Raw genomic sequence first — 21381 nt, 5'->3', positions numbered from 1 at the left:
CCGAGGGAAGGGGAGCGGCGAGTGGCTTCTCTCTCCTTCCGTCGTCAGCAGCCCCGACAGCAGGGAGCTGAGGTGCAGGACTCGGTCTCGGAGGGCGCCGGGCCGCGTCCGGACTCTGAGCGGCGAGTGCCTGGATACAGCGCGGCGAGGAGCGGCGGCGCTCAAGCCGGGGAAGGGGACCCACTCGCTCCCGAGAAGCCCAGAAAGGCAGCAGGACAGACGCACTCAGGGAGGGACACAGTGGGGACTCGGCAGGGATGCCTGCCGCCAGCGCAGTCGCTCCTCCTTCAGGCCGCGGTGACCTGACATAGCTCAGGAGATGGGCCACACAGCTCTCGTGTCGCGCGTCTCACGCACAGCCGGGCAGGCTTGGTGGTCGGGCGCCCTGAGAGCCGGCCCTGGAGGGAGCGTCTCATTCCGGAGGGCGAGACGCTGCTTCTTGATGTGCGCCTGCCCAGGCGGCTGCCTGCCTCCCGCGGCGCCTCCAGTCTGTCTGCCGGTCTGTCTGCCGCGCTCCCGTGCACACGCCTCGGGGTGAATGGGGGGGTGTGGCACGCACACGGGTGGGGGGGGGGGGGGGGGGGGGGGGGGTGGGTAGTACGCAGCCACAAGAGAATGAAATCTGGCCTTTTGCAACCACATGCATGGACCTAAAGGGTGTCAGGCTCCGTGAAGTAAGACAGGTAGATAGTGTATGATTTCACTTACGTGTGGGATGTACAAACACAAGCACAAAACAAGTCAACGCTGGGGGTGGGTGGGTGGTTGCCCCGGGGGGCCGGGGAGGGAGAGTAAGGGCCTCAGCCACAGGAGCAGCCCCGGGGTGACAAGGACAGCTCGGGGGTCCAGTCGGCAGTGTGGGCGCGGCCTCGTGCGGGGACAGACGGTGACCTCACGTGTCGTGGGGAGCGTCTCGTGACGTATGTAGCTGCCAGCTCACTCTTCTCTACGCCTGAAGCTAGTGTAATGTCAGCTGCGCGTCAGTCAGTCGAGCCGGGGCGCCCCGGGGCTGAGCGGGTGAAGCGTCTGCCTTCGGCTCAGGTCATGATCCCGGGGTCCTGGGGTACAGGCCCGCGTCAGGCTCCCAGCAAGGAGAGTCCAAAAGCAAAGTGGACGGCGGGAGAGAAGACGGGGAACAGTGAGAGGCCTTGTCTGGACAGACAGGACCGGAAGGCGGGGGTCGGCTGCAGAACGTGCCGGAAACAGGCTGTGAGAAGCCGCTGGACGCCCTGGGAGCCCGCCGGTGCTGGGCCCCTGCGTCTACACAGCCTGCCCTCGGGGTACCGGCCTCGGGGTCCTGCCCTGCCCCTGCCCTGCCTCCGGGAGCCACTGTCCCTGAGTCCTGAACAAAGGAGGACCCATTGACGGTGCTTGGAAGGAGTTTCTAACTACATTCGCAGATGCGAAGCATCAGTATAAAACCCGTGATTTCCTCGGATTGTTCGTTTGTTGCCGGTCCAGTACACGAATCGTTACAGAAAGGGACCAAGTAACGTGACAATTTACTTGGAAGCGCGAAGGCAAAAGGACGCGCCACTGTTCGACTGCGGTTTATTTGGGTGCGCGTGAGTCACAGGAGACGCACGGGGACTCCCGCTGTAGTTTGCTCCAGACACTGCCTTGGTTCCGCGCTGGATTTTCTCTCTCTGGACCATCTGAGAAGGACTTGGGGGACAAAGGCATTCTGTCCTCACAGCAAGAGTCAGGAACATTCTGTCCATTGTCGCCGTACTGTCGCTGTTTGCTATCGCTCCCAGTGCGGGTTCGAGCCCACGCCACACCGTAGGTGGTCGTCAGGCCTCTTGTGTGGTGTCCCGTCGTCGGGAGCCGGTTCCCAGTCTTTTTTGTCTTTCTCGGCCTTGACCTTTTGAAGAGTACAGCAGGTCCTTTAATTTGTGGAACGTCCGTTGTTTGGGTTTGTCCGTTGGCCCTCCGGCTGAGATCCTGGGCGTGCATTTTTAGCAAGAATGCCCCAGCAGTGGTGTATCTTCCCAGGGTAGGCTGGTGTCGTGGCCCCTTGGGTTGCTTGGTTCAGGAGGTGTCCCCAGGCTTCTCCAGTTTGAGACCGCTAGGATTGCTTTCTCATTAATTCGTCATTTGGGGAAGGGGCTCTGAGACCGAAGCCTGTTTCTCATCAGACTTCAAATTGCTGGTGGTCATGTCCGTCAGCGGCTTTCTCTCTCTGGCCTTTCCTCTTTGCCCGTGAGCCTGCCCCTGAGGGGAGTGACGAGCCTTCTTGCCCCTGCCTGTGTGTTGGTCTGACTCGGGGGCTCGAGTTCTTGCTGGTCCAGCGCTTGTGACGGGGTTTCGGACAAGTCATTCTGAAGAATCAGAGTGTGGGGACTTGGCTCTATGAAGACCAGGTTTTGTTGAACTTTACATTGGCCAAACCGGTGGTTTGGGCCTGGGAGAGTCCAGTGGCCCCGAGGAGCTGGACCGGCCATGTTCTGGGGGCTTGGTGCCGGGGAGGCGCCTGGTGCTGGGGACGGGTGGCCACCTGGGGGGAGGCCGTGAGGTCTCAGTCTACCTGAGGTGGGAGTCCCTGCCTGGGATGAAACACCTACACCTGAAACACAAAACTTAGAGGATTTTGGGAAGAAAAAATAGGAAAATATTTTTTGGACATCAGCGTTGGGATGAATTACTGAAATTACAAAACAACCACAAGCGATAGAAAGAATTATTACATTTAACCATATTGAAGGTCAGGGCGCTGACCAAGGGACACTGTAAACAAAATGAAGTGACAGATGATAATCCGTGAGAAAATGATGGGACCAACAGACAAAGGGTCATTGCTCCGTCCTGCCGTAACCATGGTGAGCAGAGAGTCTGCAAATGAGAGGACAAGGAGCAGCCCGCGGAGAAGGGACAGGCGTCGCGGAGGACGTCAGGGATGCCCCCCGTGGTCAGGGAGGTGCCATTTCAGAAGGGGGACCTCACGCTCGTCCAGGTGGCGGGAGCTCCGAGGCTGGCTAACGCCCAGCTGTGGCAGGGGGGAGCCGAGAGCAGGTGGCCTGGTGTGCGGAGCGCGGCTCCTGCTTCCCCCGCTGCCTCTCGGAGAGCCGCAGGAGCTGCGCGCAGAGTTGGTTCTCACGGCGTAGCAGCGGGAGTTGGAGGACGCCGGTCAGCTGTCCACACGCAGGACTGAAATCTCCCGCCCACACAGACGGACGGGGAAACGTAAACCTGAGCTTGGGGAAAGACAGGCTGCAAAATGGCAGGTGGCCTGTGTTACCCAGAGCGTCCATTGGAGAAAGCTGGGTCGTGGTGCCATGTGCATGGACACCTGTGCGGGCACGGGTGCCGCAGCCGGAGAGAGCCGCAGCCTTGGGTGCGCGGTGGGGGTGGGCTTCAAGACTGTCTGTGGGATTCAAGCACTGGAAGAGAAGACCGGAATCAGATAAGGTGTGCTGTGATCGCTTCTCCCGTCTGCGTGCGGGTGCTCTGGGATCCGGTCCCTGCATTTGTCAGTTTTACAATCTGCACTTAAGATAGGGACGCGCTTCTGAGGTCTGCCGGCGCTCACAGTTACTGGGTTTCTCTGGAGGCGTGGGGCAGGCTGGGCTCCTCCGCGAGGGGGGCGCACGCAGATCTCAGTTGTCCTGCTTCCAAACTCTTGGCGGTGGCTTCTTGAAAAGAGTTATTTTCAAATAAGTTCTACTTCTGGCATTCTTGTGTGTGTGAGCTTGCGGGCAGGGCTCCCATAGTGCTCGGCTCGGCTCCTTCCACGCTGGCTGGAGAGCAGCTGTCTTCCCCCCGCTCCCCCGCCCCCCAGCCCCAGCACTCAAGACTCCGGGGTGGGGGGGCCCGTGTGTGAGTTGACCGCTGGAAGGGTCTGGCATCCTGTAAAGCCGCATACCTGGGAAATTGTCCTGCCCTGGATGCCAGTGGCCAGCGGTCCCCAGCCGCTTTGCTGGAGGGAGATTGCTGCTGCATGTGGTCTCCTGATTTTGTGTGTGTGTGATTAGAAGTATTTGCTGTTATTCCTTGGAAAGCCTGACATTTCCCGTTTGGTACCCCTGTCCCCACCCCCTAGGGGAGATCACGTCTCGCAGGGGGTTTGCGGTTGGCGAAGGAGACGCAGTGGAACATTCGCCAGCTTCGTATGGCAAGGCCCTTGGAGAAGCCACAGGGTGCTGCCGCTGTCCGTTTTGGAGCCCGTCTTAAATCCCAGACGGTTTCTGTTACGCGTTTTAGGTGTTAACAGTTAAATTCAGGTCCTGGGGATTCTCGGATCTCTTTGTTGAGTGTTTGCTTACTGTACTTAGTGTCACTCGTTACATTTCCTGTGACGTTTAGTCCGTGATGCTGCCCTTTCACAGCTGCACTCCCTCCTTTCAGCATGTGTTCAGGGCAGAATTAGTCACAGGCGTGTACGCGCACCTTGGGAGCAGAGTATCCCCAGGGTCAGCCACTCCTGTCTTGTCCGGCAGACATATGCCTGAAGGAGGTCACGTCCATGGCCGACAGCCTGTACAATATCCGGCTTCTGAGAGAGTTCGCCAACGAGTACCTCAACAGATGCTTCTATCTCACGCTGGAGGACATGCTCTATGCTCCCCTCGTGCTGAAGGTGACCGTGAGTTAGTAAAGACGCAGTTTCTAAACCCATTTATGAATAAGCTGCTTACTGTGTGCCTGGTTTTGTTTCCTTTAGCCGAACGTTATGGTTTTCATCGCCGAGCTCTTCTGGTGGTTTGAGAACGTCAAACCGGATTTCGTCCAGCCCAGGGATGTTCAGGAACTGAAGGACGGTGAGTGGGCAAGCCTTCTGGGAGGAGATGGTGGTCTTGTCCGAGCTGCCAGGTACAGCGACAGGAAGGCGCCCGTCACAGGGCTCTGCCTTTCTGCACAAGGCTGTGTTTAACTGCTTTCTCCTGGGAACACGGAGCCCTGGGCGGCCGTCTTCGCTGCCGTGTGCTGCTGCGCTGTGGCCCGCGGTGGTCACTGCACGAGCTTTTCTGCTCTGGGCCTGTGCTTGTCCACAGCATCAGAATCCCAGCATATTTGGAGAAGCGCTGTTGGGGCTTCTGGTTAGCCTTCCTGGAGGGGGGTGTACGGCTCTGCTCTCGCCCACGAGGAAGGAGAAACATCTGTTGACTGTGATCTAGGATCAATCTGCCAGCCCTGGGAATCAGCCAGGACCCTGGGAATCCAGGGAGGGGGAAGAGCATCTCCATGTCCACATGGTTCCTTGTTGAGGATCTAAAAAGCCATAAAGGAAATAGAAATCTGATGTATTAAAATTAAGGTGTTTTTCATTGAAAGAAAGTAAAGAGTTAAAAAAAAAGAAGTCACAGTGGGGAGAAGGTGTTTATGATATGTACAACAGTTACCTGCTGTTGGAGTGTGTCCCTGCTGTCTGACATCCTGGTGCCCAGCGCGTGTCCCTGGCGTCTGGCGTGACCAGTGCCCGGAGCGTGTCCCTGGTACTCGAAGTATATAAAAGCTCATGCATATCAGTAAGAAAAAAGAACAGAAAAATGAGCAAGAGACTGGAATAGGGAGTTTAAGAAAGCCGTACTGCAGACGCCTGGTAACCTTGCGGGGAAGGGCTTAGCCTACTTAGCACTGGAAACACCACTGCTGGGCGGACACCCCACCAGACTGGCAGTAAGACAGTCGAGCAGGGCCAGGGCTTGGGGCGGGAATGCAGGTGCAGCTCTCTCCCCTTTTGTTTTTGGGGTGGCGGGTCACCGCAGCTCAAGGGCCTGTGCGTCCCCTCTTGCCCGAGAGGCCGGAGCCTGTCCCGCCCCTGCCAGCCGGCCCCATCCTCATTGCCGCCTCACTGGCCTCCTTCCCGTGGTGTCCTGTGAGGTCGCGCCCTGACCGTGACCCTTCTCTCCACCGTGGTCCTTGCTGTGCTCTCCTGGGAGCCCCAGCTCCCAGCAGTGTGTGTGGAGCCCGGCCGGCACCAGCGGTGCTGATGGGAACGAGATGCCTCGTGGTGACCATTCGGTGTTGTGACCTGTGCTCTGGCCGGAAGAGCTGGCCTCCGAAGGGGGTGGTGGTTTTTCAGAAGAAGTGGGAGGGAGGCGTGCAGGCAGCCGTGCAGGGCAAGGGGGCACGTGTGAGGCTGCCTGTGGGCTGTGGCCTGGCTTGTGGGACCCACGTGACCCCTCTCTTCTGTAGGGCATGTCCTGGTCTGGCACTGGCCGCGTGGGTGCCAGGCAGTCCTCCAGGCTGACTGCGTGTGTCTGCTCACGGCTGTCACTGGTCCTCCCACGTCCTCACGGTGGGTCTGGTGGAGTTGACATGCCACCAAGTGGTCACTGGGTCTCCTCTGCGGGGCTGTGGGCCACCTTTCGTCTTCCAGGTGCAGGCCCGGTTCTGCCTCTGGCTCGTCCATGCGCGAGGCCTTTGTGCCGACGTAGTGGGGTCCGCGGGCAGCCCAGTTGGCAGCGGCCGGCAGCCCAGTCCGCATTCTGAATTGACGTGCTGTTTGCCAGGCTCGGGCTTTTCTGCCAGCTGGCCGTGCCGTGGCTACGGGCAGGAGCTGGGGTGGGGCCGCGGCGGACGTCGCCCACAGCCGGAGGCACCAACAGCTTCTGGGCGTGGTTGGAGGCCGGTTTGCCCTCCTCACTGGGAGCGTGTGACGGCATTCTGCTCAGGACACGTTGTCCTGGGTGACCTGTGGCCGAGGCGTTTGGTCTCCGCCGTGCCCAGTGTGTGCCGGGTTGCTTTGTTGGTTTGTCTAAAGACGTCCTTATCTGGGGAAAAGAGGGTGAGCGAGTGTGTGCACGCTTGTGGGGGGGCAGAGGGACAAAGAAGCCTGGGCAGACCCCCTCCAAGCGCAGAGCCTGACACGCGGCTCCATCCCAGGGCCCCGAGATCATGAGCTGGGCGACGCTGAGGGTCGGACGCTTCGCCGACAGAGCCCCCCAGGCGCCCCAGGGCTTGGTGTGTGGAGGGGGTGGCTCCCTGTGGTGGGCGGCGCGGCCCTGTGCAGCCGGCGTCCGCGGTTGTCACCCATGTTTCTCCCCTTGGGACTTGGCACCCTGTGGCTCTTTTCCTGCCACTGACGCCTGCAGGGCCGAGGGTCTGCGGAGCTGTGGGACCTGGGCCTGTGGAGGGGCCCTTGCCTGCTCTGTGCTCCCCGGCAGGAGCTGGGGTCCGGTCGCCGTGTGAGCTCCAGGACCCTCCTTCACGGCGGCGAGATGGTGTCTTGTGTTTGACCTCAGATGGTTGTCCGACCCCTGCGCCCCTAGTTCTAGCTCTGAGGTTCTGTTTCCCTGCTGGCACTCCCAGGGCCACTTCATCACAGGCCCTGCGGTGCAGGGTTTGCCCCCGGTGGGTCCCCCCCCAAACTTGGGCCTGGATCTGTCCAGTTGCCAGGGGGCTGCAAGTCCAGAGTCTGTAGGCCCTTCACGGGTGCTGATCTTCTCCGTCCCTGATGGGGTGACTCGGGGTTCTGCTGTCCTCTTAGGGTGTGTGGGGGGCACCGTCCTCTGCACCCTGAGCAGGTGGGGCTGGAAGGGCTTCCCGGGCTGTCTTGAGTCTGGGGCCACCGTGGCAGCCAGTGGCAGGGCGCCCGTGGTGGTGGTGGTGGCGGCTTGGTGGTGTTTGGAGACACCCCCGCCAGTTTCAGTTCTTCTTGCTCTAACCTGTGGTGTAGCTTTTCATTTTCGCAGCCATCACGTTTTCAGTGTTCATTACCACAAAATACACTCATTGATTTGAAACCAGTATTTTGGACAAGTTTGTTTTAGGTAAAAGTTGCATTAATTTTTAGTTCTTATCAAAGCTGTGGATTTTTTTTTTAGGTGTTTTTTGCTGATGTTTTATTACCTTGAAAAGATTTTATTTATTTATTTATTTATTGGACAGAGATCACGAGTAGGCAGAAAGGCAGGCAGAGAGAGGGGGAAGCAGGCTCCCCGCTGAGCAGAGAGCCCGATGCGGGGCTCGATCCCAGGACTCTGGGATCATGACCAGAGCTGAAGGCAGAGGCTTAACCCACTGAGCCACCTAGGCGCCCCCTTGCTGATGTTTTAAGTAACTGTAAATAACGTGAACATTTCTGTAAATTGTGATTTCTGCAGCTAAAACAGTGTCACACCACAAGAGCAGTCGGCCTCCCGTTCCCATTTCCAACGCCACCAAGCGCAGCTTCCTGGGCAGCCCCGCAGCGGTGAGCCCCGCCGACGCGCAGCCGCCCACGCAACCGCCAGCTGAGGGCGGCCACAGGCACCGCGTGCACGACGAGCCCGAGCATCTGTGAGTCCCAGCCTGTCCGCCTCTTGTAGTTGCTTGGCAGCTTGAGTTGCAGCGTCTTTCCGAAGGGGTGATGGAGAGAAGGTGCTGGGGGGTTGGCCGTGGGAGGGCCTCCGCTGGCCTAGCCCCCTGCCCCCAGGACCCTCCAGGCATGCAGAGGGGCCACAAGTCCCTGTGAGCCTGAGTTGCAGTTTTGGGATATTTATCTCAGGTTGGACATTTTGGGTACTTTTTGGGCTTGTTTTTATAATAATTAATTTTTCCCCAAAAATCTACGATTCTCTCCTGGACTGCTGTGAGCCTGTGATGGTCTCTTGAGTTTACTGTATTTGCTGTTGACCTTGCGAACTGACAAGCCAGTGACTCTCGTGCCTGTTCTCTCCTGTTTAGGGGGAAGGGGGCTTCCGCCTTCAGCCCGTCCCATCCTTTACTGCCTCTGAGACAGAGACAGCAGAAGGCCGTGCAGGGGGAGGGTCCGCCTGGTAAGAGCCCCATTTCCCCTTCACCTGCCCTCTGTCCTTTCTCCTGTAACTTAGTAAAAAGATCGTTCTCAGTTGACTGTTCCTACTGTGATGTGGTTATTTTAGTTAGGAAGGTTACAGTAGAATACATTTTAATTTGTATGGATGCTCCTTAGAATTTATAGTCTTTATATGTTTTTTTAATGTAAACATGTTTATACAAAACATGTTTTATATGTTTACATATGTTTATAATTTATAGCCTTTATAAATGATATGAAGTGTACGGAAAATCGCTGTGTGTTCGCTAGGCAGGAACGTGTGTGTGTCGTTTACTTGAGGTCCGGTTATTCCGGGTCGCGATGCGGCCTGATGACTGAGCTCTGTGTCACTCACTGGAATTCCCGAAATTTGCATCGCGATGCTCTGCTTTCCTTGGGCAGTTGTGTCCTGCACTATGGCGCATTTGCTTAAGAAATGGTCATTATGTTGAAAGAATTTCAGATGCTATGAAATGAGTTGCTTAACCCCGAGCGTCCCGCTCTCCCCACACGCAGATCAGAGACACCGGTCCAGTTCTTTAACCCGAGTCGATGCTCAGCCCCGCGGTGCAGCACTAGCGTGGTCGGAAAAAAAGAACAGGTGAGCTCCGCGTGTCAGATTCGCTTGTGTGTGACGCGCTCGCTAGGCGAGCACAGTGGCTCTCCAGATGGGCTCCATCCCTGGTCCACGGGGCAGAACTGTTTCCTGATGGCGCTGGACCCTTCTGCACTTTCCTCACTCTGGAGGTCGATGGAATTGGAGTCAGACGTGGGAGTCCGGGTGGACAGCAGGGACAATTACAAAAGTGTTTCATATTATAAACTTTTAGTTTTTTTAAGATTCTATTGATTTATCTGACAGAGATCACAAGTAGGCAGAGAGGCAGGCAGAGAGAGAGGGGAAAGCAGGCTCCCCGCGGAGCAGAGAGCCCGATGCGGGGCTCGATCCCAGGACCCTGGGATCATGACCTGACCTGAAGGCTTAACGACTGGGCTACCCAGGCGTCCCTCAGTTTTAATTTCTCCTGTGATAAATTTTCATCTTGATAAATATATACTAAAAACTATTGGGTGTCCTTGGTGATTTTTCAGGGTGTAAAGGGGTTCTGGACTGAAACATTTGAGAATTGCTGAAGCTGGTCTCTGTCATCCCCTGCCCTGGGAGAGGGTTTGCTTAATCCTCTAGACCTCCAGTTTGTCGTCTTTTTGTCACTAGTATTGTGTCGCTCCGTGTCTGAGTCACTGCTTGTGTCGACAGTGGCATGCCCAACGGCTTCTTTCCCCACATCGCAGGCCTGTGTCTCAGCCAGCACCCTTCGCTCTCCATCACGCCACCAGCTGTGACATGGATCCCGGCTCCAGTGACAGCGTCAGCCTGGCCCGCTCCATCAGTAAGGATAGTCTGGCCTCCAATGTCATTCACCTGACGCCGCAGAACCAGCCACAGCCCACGGCGCTGAAGACCGATGGGAAGAGCCTTCTGAACAATGTGGATATAGAGGATGAGGAGGCAGAGCTGGTGGCCGTCATTAGGACGGATGTGGCGCCCCACTGTGGTGACCGGAGCCTGCCCCCAAGTGCCAGGTCTCCCCAGAGGCTGGCGGATGCCCTAGAAAGTACGCCTGACAGTTTCTTCCTGGAGCCGTTGATGCCGGCCGTGCTTCGGCCCGCCAAAGAGAAGCAGGCGATTGCCAAGGAGGAAGAGTACGGGGAGGGGCGGCCGCGGAGCTTCACGTCCAAGAGGCCCAGCGAGGGCCACCAGCCCCTGGTGCGCAAGAGGGCGCCCAGCAGTCACGGTGCTCGTGACCTGAGTAGGACTTTCACCCCTATCTCCTGTGCGGAACTCCCTGTGGGCATGGAGCCCGCGCCCACCGAGCCGGGGCTGCCGGTGGCCGGGGACGCCCGTGGTGGGCTCCTGGGCAGCGGTGGTTTCAATCTGTTACCTCAGGGGCAGACTGCCGATGGCTTCTTCCTTCACGTCACCAGAGCCGATGAGGACCCCGAGGGCAGGTTCTGCGTCAGCTGTGCCCGGAGCCCCGGTGCCCACGAGCCCAAGCCGTGGGCCATCCTGAGGCAGGACTCAGACTCGGACGTGGCAGACCTGGAGGAAGCGGAGCAGGATTTCGTGGGCGAGGACCCCCCCGTGGTGACGGCCAGGTGTGTCGGGGAGGAGGAGTCCGCCAAGCTGCAGGAGGACATGAAGGGGAAGGAGCACGAGGACAAGGATGATGCCAGCGGCCGCTCGAGCCCGTGCCTGAGCACGGTGTCTCAGGTCAGCAGCGTCTCCGTGGCCAGCGGCAGCGTGAAGATGACCAGCTTCGCGGAGCGCAAGCTGCAGAGGCTGAACAGCTGCGAGACCAAGTCGAGCACCAGCAGCTCCCAGAAGACCACGCCCGACGCGTCCGAGAGCTGCCCGGCCCCTCTGACCACGTGGAAGCAGAGGCGGGAGCAGAGCCCGAGCCGGCAGAGCCGGGAGCACGCCAGCCTCCTGGCTTCCGAGCTGGCGCAGCTGCACATGCAGCTGGAGGAGAAGCGCCGGGCCATTGAGACGCAGAAGAAGAAGATGGAGGCCCTGTCGGCCCGGCAGCGGCTCAAGCTGGGCAAGGCCGCCTTCCTGCACGTGGTCAAGAAGGGGAAGGCGGAGGGCGCGCCCCCGCCACGCAAGCCGGACGCCCTGGTGGGAGAGTTCGCCCAGCACAACGGCGAGGCCTTCGACGGCGAGGTCTGCAAGTCGGAGGAGCTGCTCCTGAAGGACGAGGGCCGGGAGGGCGTCCTGGTGTCTCCAGACGTGGACGCGGGCGGCCTGCTTCTCCTGCAGCCGCCCAGAGCAAAGGTCCCTGCCGCGCTGCCCGAGCTGGAGAAGAGCAAGGCGCTGTCCGCCGCCCTGCTGGAGGACGCCGGCGAGGCGCTGGACGTGAGCGAGGGTGACCTGTCCATCGAGAAGCTGAACGAGACCATCAGCACGCTGCAGCAGGCCATCCTGAGGATCTCGCAGCAGCAGGAGCAGCTGCTCATGAAGCCCCCCGCGGTCCCGGGCCCGAAGCAGAACGCCCAGGACCAGAAGGTCAGGGCGGCCATCCACTTCGTGGAGCCGCTCTCTCCACCCGGGACGACAGGTCACCGCAAGCCTCCCCGCCTTGGGCAGGGTCGGAACTCCCGCTCGGGCAGGCCGGCTGAGCTCAAAGTGCCCAAGGACAGACAGCAGACTTCCTCCCGCAGCAAGACCCCCACGCCCAGTAGAGAGACCCTCCCTCACCTGCGGCCTTTCCCCGCTCGGCCCCCCTCCGACCCGGGCTGGGACAGTGTTGCGGAGCCTGGAAACGAGGCTCACGACAGATGCCTCTTTGACAGCCACAGGCTCCACGATGAAGACAACCAGCGGACTTTTGTCTTGCCCCCTTCCAAAGACACAAACATCCTCTCGGAACAGGCGGGCCTCAAAGAAGTTCTGGGTAGCAGTGTGGAGGAGGCGGCGCTCGGCTCCCCGGCTGTGTCCGGGAAAGAGAACGTCCCTGCGGACGAGCCCCCAAGGAGCAAGGCCAGTCTCATCGAGGTGGACCTCTCGGACCTGAAGGCCCCTGACGAGGACGGAGAGACGGAGGGTCCCCAGAGCTCGGCGGACCTCGCCAGCGAAGGCGATCAGAAACCGGGGGTTGGCTTCTTCTTCAAGGTAAACTGTCGGACGGGTGGCGGGCTTCCTCTCGTGCCTTTGGTTTTACGGGTGTGTCAGAGGCTCACACTCAGAGCTGGGCCCCGCGCGATCTGTCGCCAGGACCCGGCTCTGCGGGAAGTGCCCGCGGGTGCGGCCTGTTGCAGCGAGCGTGGCCAGGTGCCCGTGAGGCTTTAGTCCGGTCCCGAAACGGGCATCCCATGCCATTTTCACGGCTCAGAAGTGTTCTTTTCCTTTTGATGGTTTCCTGACCATCCGGTAAACGCCGGTGTTGTTAGCTCGTGGGCCTGTGGGGGCCGGGCCGGGAGAGCAGCGGGAGCTCCGCGGAAGCTTCCTGTCGGGCTCTGTGTCTGTCCTTGAGTGTGTTCTTAGGTGGAAAGGGAGGCGGGTTGTGGGAGCTTCCCCGCTGTTTCCCACGACTTCTCCCACGGGCACAGGGTGCGTCTCCTCTGACCAGCAGCCAGGCCGTGTGTGGTGCCTGACGCTTGGAACGTGTCAGCGAATGGCGGTCAGTCCCGGGGTCAGCTCCTGTGTGGAAAGCGAGGCAGACGGGGCCCAGTGGGAAGGTGACGGCTGGGGCTGTTCTCAGGGTGGCCTAGTTGTTCCCGAGTGTCCTCGTGTCTGCGAGGACGGCCCGATCCTCGGTGAGGGAGTCCGGGACGTGTGTGGCCGTGCCGGGACCCACTGTCGGCGCACGTCCACTGCGGGGGCTGTGTCCTGCGGTGACGCGAGCGGCCTGCTTGCAGGACGAGCAGAAGGCGGAGGACGAGCTGGCCAAGAAGCGGGCGGCCTTCCTCCTGAAGCAGCAGCGCAAGGCCGAGGAGGCGCGCGCGAGGAAGCAGCAGCTGGAGGCGGAGGTGGAGCTCCGGAGGGATGAGGCCCGGTGAGCCGGCCCCCCCCCCCCCGCACCCCTGCTCGGGCCTCCCTCCCCCGGCCTGTCCCCATCCCGCCCCCACGGGGCCAAGCCGGGCTCTGCTTTACGCCCTTAGGGCTGGTCCCCCTTGACGTGCGTGACCGTCCGGGCTGTGGGTGCTCTCCGGGGGTGCCTCTGGGTGGGGACGTCGGGCGTGCACGGGCGCAGGTGAGACCGGCGCAGGGGGGGGAGCGCGGTGGCCGCCAGCCCTGTGAGCCCCGGGAGCGCGTGTGAGCGGGCGCGGGTGAGCGGGTGCGGGTGAGCGCGTGAGCGGGCGCGTGAGCGGGCGCGGGTCCCGCAGGCGGAAAGCGGAGGAAGACCGGGCCCGAAAAGAGGAGGAGAAGGCGCGGCGGGAGCTCATCAAGCAGGAGTACCTGCGCCGGAAGCAGCAGCAGATCTTAGAGGAGCAGGGGCTGGCCAAGCCCAAAGCCAAGCCCAAGAAGCCGCGGCCCAAGTCCGTCCACCGTGAGGAGTCGTGCAGCGATGCGGCGACCAAGTGCTCCTCAGCCCGTAAGCAGGCGGGGCGCGCGGGGCGGCCTCGTGCGGTGCTGGCGGGGGGTGCCGCGGCGGGCCTGGCGGCAGCTTTCCTCTCCCACCAGCCGACCACCTGAGCCGGGCCCAGTCGGGCTCTAGCCTGTCCCTGGCCTCTGCGGCGACCACCGAGCCCGAGAGCGTGCACTCGGGGGGCACGCCTTCCCAGCGGTAAGGGGGCCTGTGGGGTGGACATGGGGGGTCGTGGGCTGTGATTCTGGGGTGATTTCCCAGGGACTCCTGTCCGCCCCACCCCGCAGACTGTCAGAGCCGTGGTGCTAGAGCCTCCGTGCGGGGCTGCCTCTTCCCTGTCAGCCCGGCCGTGTCCCTGAGTACCACGGTTCCCAGCAGCGCCTCACTGGGGCCTCCGGCGTGTGCTCTGCTGTCACCAGCCATCCCGTGGTGGCGTTGAGGGCTTAGGACCCCGATCAGGATCGGCCCTCTGCCCTCTGCCCAACATCCCCTGGACGTGGCTCCCGTGGTGACTGCCCCTTGCTGGGTTCAGCCTATGGGTCTGGTGGCTGCTGTTGGTTGACGCTGCCGGCAGGCCAGTGCTCGGCCTGCGTGAGGCTGGGTTTCTGTGGCGTGGGACAGCTTCCCTTGGGACTCTGCAGTAACGGGGGATGCACGGGGGGCCTTGCTGGTACCACCACCGATGATCTTGTGCCTTCTGCACGTGTGTCGTTGGCCCCAACTGTTTTCCATCCTTTACTGTGCGGCGTGTCCTCTTGGGGCTGTGGCCACGTGGTCCTCTTCGTCACGTGGCTGGTGGCTTCCTGTCACCAGGGCCCTGCACAGGGCCCACGTCAGGGACTCTGGATCCTGGCTGGGGTTTGGTTCTGCCGCTGAATCACCTGGGCTGGCCGGCCCCCTTGGGGCAGCCACGTGCTGCTTTGCCACTGTTGGCTTCTGCTGGGCTCTGTGGGGACTGCCCCGAGGGATACAATTAGGCCTGCCTGGTGTTGGGGAGGGGTCGAGACCTGGGCTTCTGGACTCCGTCCATTCTGCTCCCTCCCGGGGTGTGTCTCTCATGTGTCAGCAGTGCAGATCTCCCAAAGTGAGTCTGGAAGCTTCCCGAGCCAGAGTCTCGGTGCTGCTTTCGTGCTCTGTCAGGGTCCCGCCTCAGGCAGGCGTCTGATGGAGGGCAGCGTCCCTCCAGGGCGTCTATTCTAGTCACTGTGTTGGGCCCCTTGTGTTCTGCCCCGAAGTTTGTAGTCGTGCTTGGGGGGGCGGAGCGAGTGGGGTCGCTGTCCGACTCCTCCACGGTGGGCGTTCCTTCCTGCCCGGAGGGTGGGGGCTGGGCAAGAGGGGATGCCTGTGACCGTCCCTCCCCTGCCCCCGCCACCCCTCTGCTTCAGAGTCGAGTCCCTGGAGGCCTTGCCTACACTGAGCCGTAACCCCAGCCGGAGCACAGATAGAGACTGGGAGACGGCGTCTGCAGCGTCCTCTCTCGCGTCCGTGGCCGAGTACACAGGTAAGGGGAGGTCACGGGCGCGTCCCTGCCGCTGGGGGCAGGTATTAGGCAGGTCCTGCCTGTCTGTGGCCCGCAACATGCCTTTCTGTCCCTGTGGCCCCATGCCAAGTTGTGTTGTCTTGGCACTAGGGAGACTTAGACCTTGAGACTATTTCTTGGTTCTTTTACATACGAAAGCAAGTGAAACCAGAAAAGGACTACCACCACCTTGATTTTTAGTTTATTTAAAGATTCGAAGTGGGTGTTGCTTTCCGCTCTCAGAACCATAGACCTTGCTGACCCGGCCCGGTCGCTGCTTGGGGAACTCGGGCTTTTCTTGTGCGTGTGTGCGTTCCTTAGAGTGTAACTTTGTGCCCCTCGCCTGGTTTCACAGGTCCCAAGCTCTTTAAGGAGCCCAGTAGCAAGTCAAACAAACCGATCATTCACAACGCTATCTCTCACTGTTGTCTGGCTGGAAAAGTGAATGAACCTCACAAGAATTCAATATTAGAGGCAAGTATCCAACATCAGCCGCTTGTTCTTTTTAAGTGAGGCACCGTTGGCACGCGGTGGCACTAACCACGGAGTCTGCGTAGAGGGAAGGATGTTAGTGAATGAAGAGCTTTTCCTAAAACAGAACCTGGTCGCTCAGTGTGCGGGTGCTTTCCTGCCGTGGCTTTGCCGCTGAGTCGCCCGGGCCCCACTGGCAGTGCCGGGTGGGCGAGCGCGGGCACACAAGAGCCGTGTGCACGGTGCTCTGCTGTGGGGGGGTGGGGATGGCTTGAGGAAGAGCGGGCTGCAGACGGGCCAGACTCGAGGCTGTTGCCCTGGGGACAGAGCTGGAGTCTAGGGCAGGGCCCTCCCGTGCGGAGTGAGTGGCAGGAGCTAGTAGCCTCGGCCGGTTAGCTGAGGGCAGGGTGACTGCAGGGGGCGGAGGGGACCGGGTTTCTGCACTCTGGTGCCTGTGGCCGAGGCCGCGTCGGCTAGAGACAGGAGGAACTTGCAGGGTGTCCTGAGGGGTGAAGGGGAGCGCTCAACTCCCTGGAGAGATGAAGCTTGGAGTGAAATGCTTGCTGTTGGGCTCCGTGGTGCCGGATGCCACCTTCATGTTGGCCACTGTGATCACAGCTGCCACGGGATGGTGTTGGCCTCGGCCATGTTAAGGGAAGCTGATGGCGGTCTCAGCGAGAAGTTGATCGGCAGTTGGAAGTGGAGGGTCGAGGTCAGGCTCACATGCCCTTAGCCTGACTGGCTCTCGGGGTCGGGGCGAGCGGCGCCCTGTGCCCCACGCATGGTGGGGACGCCTCTCCCTCGGTGTCCTCATGCAGGTCTCGATCCTGGGGATCAGTCGGGGGACAAACCCAAAGGTCCGGGCTGTGAGGTTGACGTTCTGGGGTGTGAGGCAGGCCCTGATAGAGGAGCTCGCGGGCTGCTTCTGGGAGAGGCTGGAGAGGACGCGGTGTCTGCGCTGGTGCTGTGGTGTGGAAATGGCCGCAGACCCTGTGTGACCGAGTGGGCGTGGCTCCGTGCCCAGAGTACCGTTGACAGCAGCAGGTGGTGGCCGCGCTCGGCCTGTGCCGTACAAGAGGAAGCGATGAGTTGCCTGTGAGTGGAGGGGACAGCGGGGCGGGAGCCAGGGGTTGGGTCTGCTGGCAGCTGGGAGCAGCCTGCGTGGGCACCAGGGGGCAGAGGGGCTCAGGGGAGGCCGGTGGGCATGGATGGGGCAGCTCCCACAGGGCGGCTGTCGGCGCGGGACCCCTGCTCGGCTCTCGGCGAAGCGGTGCATGCAGCTGTGGGCAGGGAGGGTGCAGACGCGGACGCAGCCGGCCCTCGGAGTGGCCTGTAAACTGCGGGCCGGGGGCCGACGAGGGGGCGCGAGCATGGGAGCAGGGGTGCGGAAGCAGGGCGGTGGCTGGGGCGGGCCAGAGCACAGGCGCGCGGGGGCCACGTCTGGAGCCGCTGCTGCTTTGCATCTCGCTCCGTGTTGAAACGCACTTTTTAGTTCGTTGAAGTCAGTATTGTTTATACTTACGGATCTGGGTTTCCCCACTTGATCTTTGAAAATATATATTTGTGTGTGAGTTTATTTGAGTAAATGACAAGCCTGTTATTCTTTTTTTTTTTTTTAAGATTTTGTTTATTTATTTGACATCACAAGTAGGCAGAGAGGCAGGCAGAGAGAGGGGGGAAGCAGACTCCTTGCTGAGCAGAGAGCCCGATGTGGGGCTTGATCCCAGGACCCTGAGATTATGACCTGAGCCAAAAGCAGAGCCTTAACCCACTGAGCCACCCAGGCGCCCCAAGCCTGTTACATTCTTACGAAGCTAGTATGTATTTGTGAAAAACAAGTGTGGTTTCTAAAGCAGAAACAGAACAGTGGCTCTGCTTTACATTTTTACAAATCTTTTAAATTCCCGGCTTCATGGAGGGGGGCCGGGTCCCTGTCTGCTTCTGTGGGCAGTCTGTTAGGAACGCCCCTCCCCAGCCTCGGGAGCAGCCCGTGGCACGCTGGGCTGGGTGGGTGAGGGCAAGAGCCCGGCCGTGGCTGTGGGAGGGCACTGGGCTCGGGGACCCCTGGTGGGGAGGGGTGCTGGGTTAGGTGGTTCAGCTTGGGCTTTAACACAAAAACCTGGAGGTCAAAGCGGTGTGCAGTGGACACAGTGACCAGTACCCACACTGGCTCGCTTCGGGCTCCTTTGGGGGCACGTCCCTGGTAGGCTTGGCGGTTTTCCATCTGTTTGTAGACCGGTATGGCTGTCGTCTGTAGCTCGGGTGTAGGAGGAAAGTCTGTCCCTTGAGCCACACTCCCCATGCGCCCTGGCTCCCACCAACCTGCTGTCTCCGGAGGGGCCTCCCCTGGCCATGTCCCACGAAGGAGGTCCCGCACCAGGTGGCCTTTTGGGGCTGTGTGCTCCCCGACCGCGTCATGGGTGTGTCCCATCCCTGTCGAGCCTGTGGCAGGGGCGCTCTCCCTTTCGTGAGCAGATCCGACTCCCTTGTGCAGTTCTGCCCCAGTGTGTTGATCTGCTCTCCCGCTGAAGGGCATCTGGCTTTCTCTTCTGTCACAGTGGTGACGAATGCCGCCGCAAGCATTCACGTCGGGGGTTCTGTGTGGAAGCTTAGACAAGAGCCGCCGAGCCACGGGGGGGACTCTGTGCTTAACGTTCCGAGCAGCCGCCCAGCTGGTTCTGCTCCCTCCGGCCGCGCGGGAGGCTCCAGTCTCTGCACACCGGCACCGGCACTCGCTGTCGCCTTTCTGTTGGGTGGTGGCCCTCCCCGTGGGCACGGGCGCTGTCCCAGTGTGGGTTTCGATCTGCGGTTCTCTGGTGGCTCGTGAGGGCGTGTGTGATCGTTCACTCCATTTCAAAAGCATTTTTTCTCACACACGTGGACCACCCGAGTCAAGTCTCAGGGGCAGGTGCTGCTCCTCCGCTCTGCGAGTGGGAGCACCTCGGCCAGGTGTGGGTGGGCGGTGCTGCGAGCGGGAGGAGCGACTCTCCAGCCCTCGCCTCTCCCTTTCCTCCCTCCATGCAGGAGCTGGAGAAGTGCGACGCCAATCACTACATCATCCTGTTCCGGGACGCCGGCTGCCAGTTCCGAGCGCTTTACTGCTACTATCCCGACACCGAGGAGATCTACAAGCTGACCGGCACGGGCCCGAAGAGCATCACCAAGAAAATGATCGACAAGCTGTATAAATACAGCTCAGACCGAAAACAGTTTAACCTGATCCCAGCCAAAACCATGTCCGTCAGCGTGGACGCTCTCACTATTCATAACCACTTGTGGCAGCCCAAGCGGCCCGCGGTGCCAAAGAAGACCCAGACTCGTAAATGACAGCGGCGCCAGCGGGCGGGTCCGAAGGGTGTGTGGACAGGATCGATATTTATTATTTTCATCCGTTTGGGTACGAAGTGTGCATAGTCACAGACCCTTTCCAGAGAGGCTTCCAGCGAAACCACAGAAAACCGTCCCTTGGCTCCCAGCGCACGCACAGGACGCCGGGCGGAGGACGAGGCACCCCGCTGAGTGGCTCATGGAGGCCGCGGCCGCTGCTGGCCAGGGAGGGTCAGACGAGGGGTACGCGTGTCGTGAGGTCTCCAGGCTGTGGATCCCTTTACTTGAAGTTCTCCTTCGGTGTGAATGGAAAGTGATCTTCGCTTTCTCACCTCCTGCCCCCCCCCACGTGACCTCACACCCCTCGTGCTGGAATCCCAGGAGATGGCGGGCCGAGGCTCGGTCTCGGGTCGGGGTTTGAATGTGTTTAGGAAAGGGATTTGAATTGGGGGAATCTTGTTCATTTGAGAAACTGTATGATATTTATTGATTGTGTCTACTGCCAATGTTCATATCCAGTTCTAAGATTTCTGAAAAAAATTCTTGTTCTTTGCTGCTCAGACAACGTTTACTGAAAATACCAGTTCACTAAAAGCACTGAAAATCTGCAAAGTCTGTCTTCTGCTAGGACGACGTTTACAGACGTGGCGACGCTGCTTGCTGGCACGCGATCGCGCGGTGGCGAGCGGTTCCGCCGGCCGGCGGCTGCCTGACTGCAGATGCGCAAGCCGAGCAGATGCCAGCCCGCGCTCGTGGCGTTTTGGGTAGTTCTCTAACGATTTGTTCACTTTAATAAAGACAGATTTTGGTAACGTAGAATATTTTCCACTCTGAGCATGTTTCTCTCGAGAGCTGATGCACTTAGGCTGACGGGTCCCGCAGTGGCGTTGCGATGTCCCGACTTGTCCACCCCGAGTCTGGCTTCTGCAGGGCAGCGCGCCCTGAGAGGACTGTGCGGGGCTCCGTTCAGACTGGCCGTTCTGTGCTGTTGCATATTTACAAACAATGTAAGTGGTTGTTTGCAGTTATCTTGGAACTCCAAGCAAGCGAGACGGCTTTGGATTCTGTCCGTGTTGGCGCAGATGGTCGTCCGCGCCTCTCCCGACCGCAGGCTCCCGGGAGACAGGTGCACCCGGTCCCCTGGCCTTCACGCAGCTGCAGTCCTGCTGACGCTGTGTGACTGACCAGCTGCTCTGAGCCTTGATCCGAGCCAAGTGCCGGAACATTCTGGAGTCACGCGTGTTAGTTTTGCACATGTTTTCTTGGGAGTATTACTTGAATCTATCTCGAACTGCGGAAGACCCTTCGGATCAATGGGAAAAGTCAGACCCTTGTCCCTGCTCCCTGATTTGCAGAAGGTTGGAAGGTAAGTGAGTTCTGTACCCGGGGAAGGAGGGAACCGGCTACAGAACACGGGAAGGAACTGTGAGCCTTCTTCCCGCCGCCTCCCGTCGGCGCCCTCCGCCCTCCGAAGACCCCAGGTTCGTACGTCCTGTGTTCGCCGCGGCTCCGTCCTGGGAGCCTGGGAGCGGGTCGTGGGGCTGCGGGATTCTGGAAGCGGAGTGCGAAGGGGTCTGCAGTGGACTTCTTGTCCCCGTGCGTTTCACTCGTGGGCTTTGTTTCTCCTTGTACGTTTGATCTTCTACTGTTCTATTTATTTTAAGAGATCACTAAGATGTAATAAAGTAATGAACTAATTTGCTTTCTGTTAGTCACACCTGTGTGCTGTCGCTGTGGGTCCTTCCGCCGGTCCGCGTCTCCGCTCCTTGCTCAGAGGAGCTTCTGGTGGTTTTTACGTCAGAAACACTCCGCTCCCAGAGAGTCACGTCCTCTTGTCGTGGGGAACAGGGAGGCTTTCTGACTAGCCGCCGGCCTTCGTGGAGTCCCAACGGGTGGCCGCTTCTCGGCTGACCCGCCGGGGTCCTGGTGGAGTGAGGGACGTGGTGGCTGTTAGGGAGGACCCGGAGCTTACGGCGGAGCCGGGGGGACGCTCCTGCCGGGCCTCCGGGGATCCTGCGTTCCCTTTTCTGTTTTTTAAAGAGTGTTATTTATTTGTTTGACAGAGATCACAAGTAGGCAGAGAGGCAGGCAGAGAGAGAGGAGGAAACAGGTTCCCTGGCAAGCAGAGAGCCCGATGCGGGGCTCCATCCCAGGACCCTGAGATCATGACCTGAGCCGAAGGCTTTAACCCACTGAGCCACCCAGGTGCCCCAAATCCTGGGTTTTCTTGATGGGATTAGTCGGCCTGTGGAGTACTT

The 21381-nt window shown here is 60.1% G+C and overlaps 1 protein-coding gene across 2 annotated transcripts in view; it reads left to right on the top strand.

Moving 5' to 3' along the window:
* Positions 1–19939, top strand: part of CAMSAP1 (calmodulin regulated spectrin associated protein 1) — a 54357-nt gene extending 34418 nt beyond the window's left edge. For both annotated transcript variants that reach the window (XM_045082851.1, XM_045082850.1), the window contains 12 exons: positions 4437–4576; positions 4661–4757; positions 8046–8220; positions 8608–8699; positions 9236–9320; positions 10013–12389; positions 13136–13272; positions 13604–13812; positions 13902–14004; positions 15192–15307; positions 15681–15799; positions 18821–19939. In XM_045082851.1, coding sequence (XP_044938786.1) covers positions 4437–4576; positions 4661–4757; positions 8046–8220; positions 8608–8699; positions 9236–9320; positions 10013–12389; positions 13136–13272; positions 13604–13812; positions 13902–14004; positions 15192–15307; positions 15681–15799; positions 18821–19123 — 3953 coding nt within the window. In that variant the 3' untranslated portion in view covers positions 19124–19939. The remainder of the gene's footprint in view (positions 1–4436; positions 4577–4660; positions 4758–8045; positions 8221–8607; positions 8700–9235; positions 9321–10012; positions 12390–13135; positions 13273–13603; positions 13813–13901; positions 14005–15191; positions 15308–15680; positions 15800–18820) is intronic.
* Positions 19940–21381: the final 1442 nt, after the last annotated feature.

This window comes from Mustela putorius, unplaced genomic scaffold (genome assembly GCF_011764305.1).
Source record: "Mustela putorius furo isolate JIRA1106 unplaced genomic scaffold, ASM1176430v1.1 tig00000596_pilon_pilon_pilon, whole genome shotgun sequence".
Lineage (NCBI taxonomy): Eukaryota > Metazoa > Chordata > Mammalia > Carnivora > Mustelidae > Mustela > Mustela putorius.
This window is presented reverse-complemented; position numbering and strand designations above follow the sequence as displayed.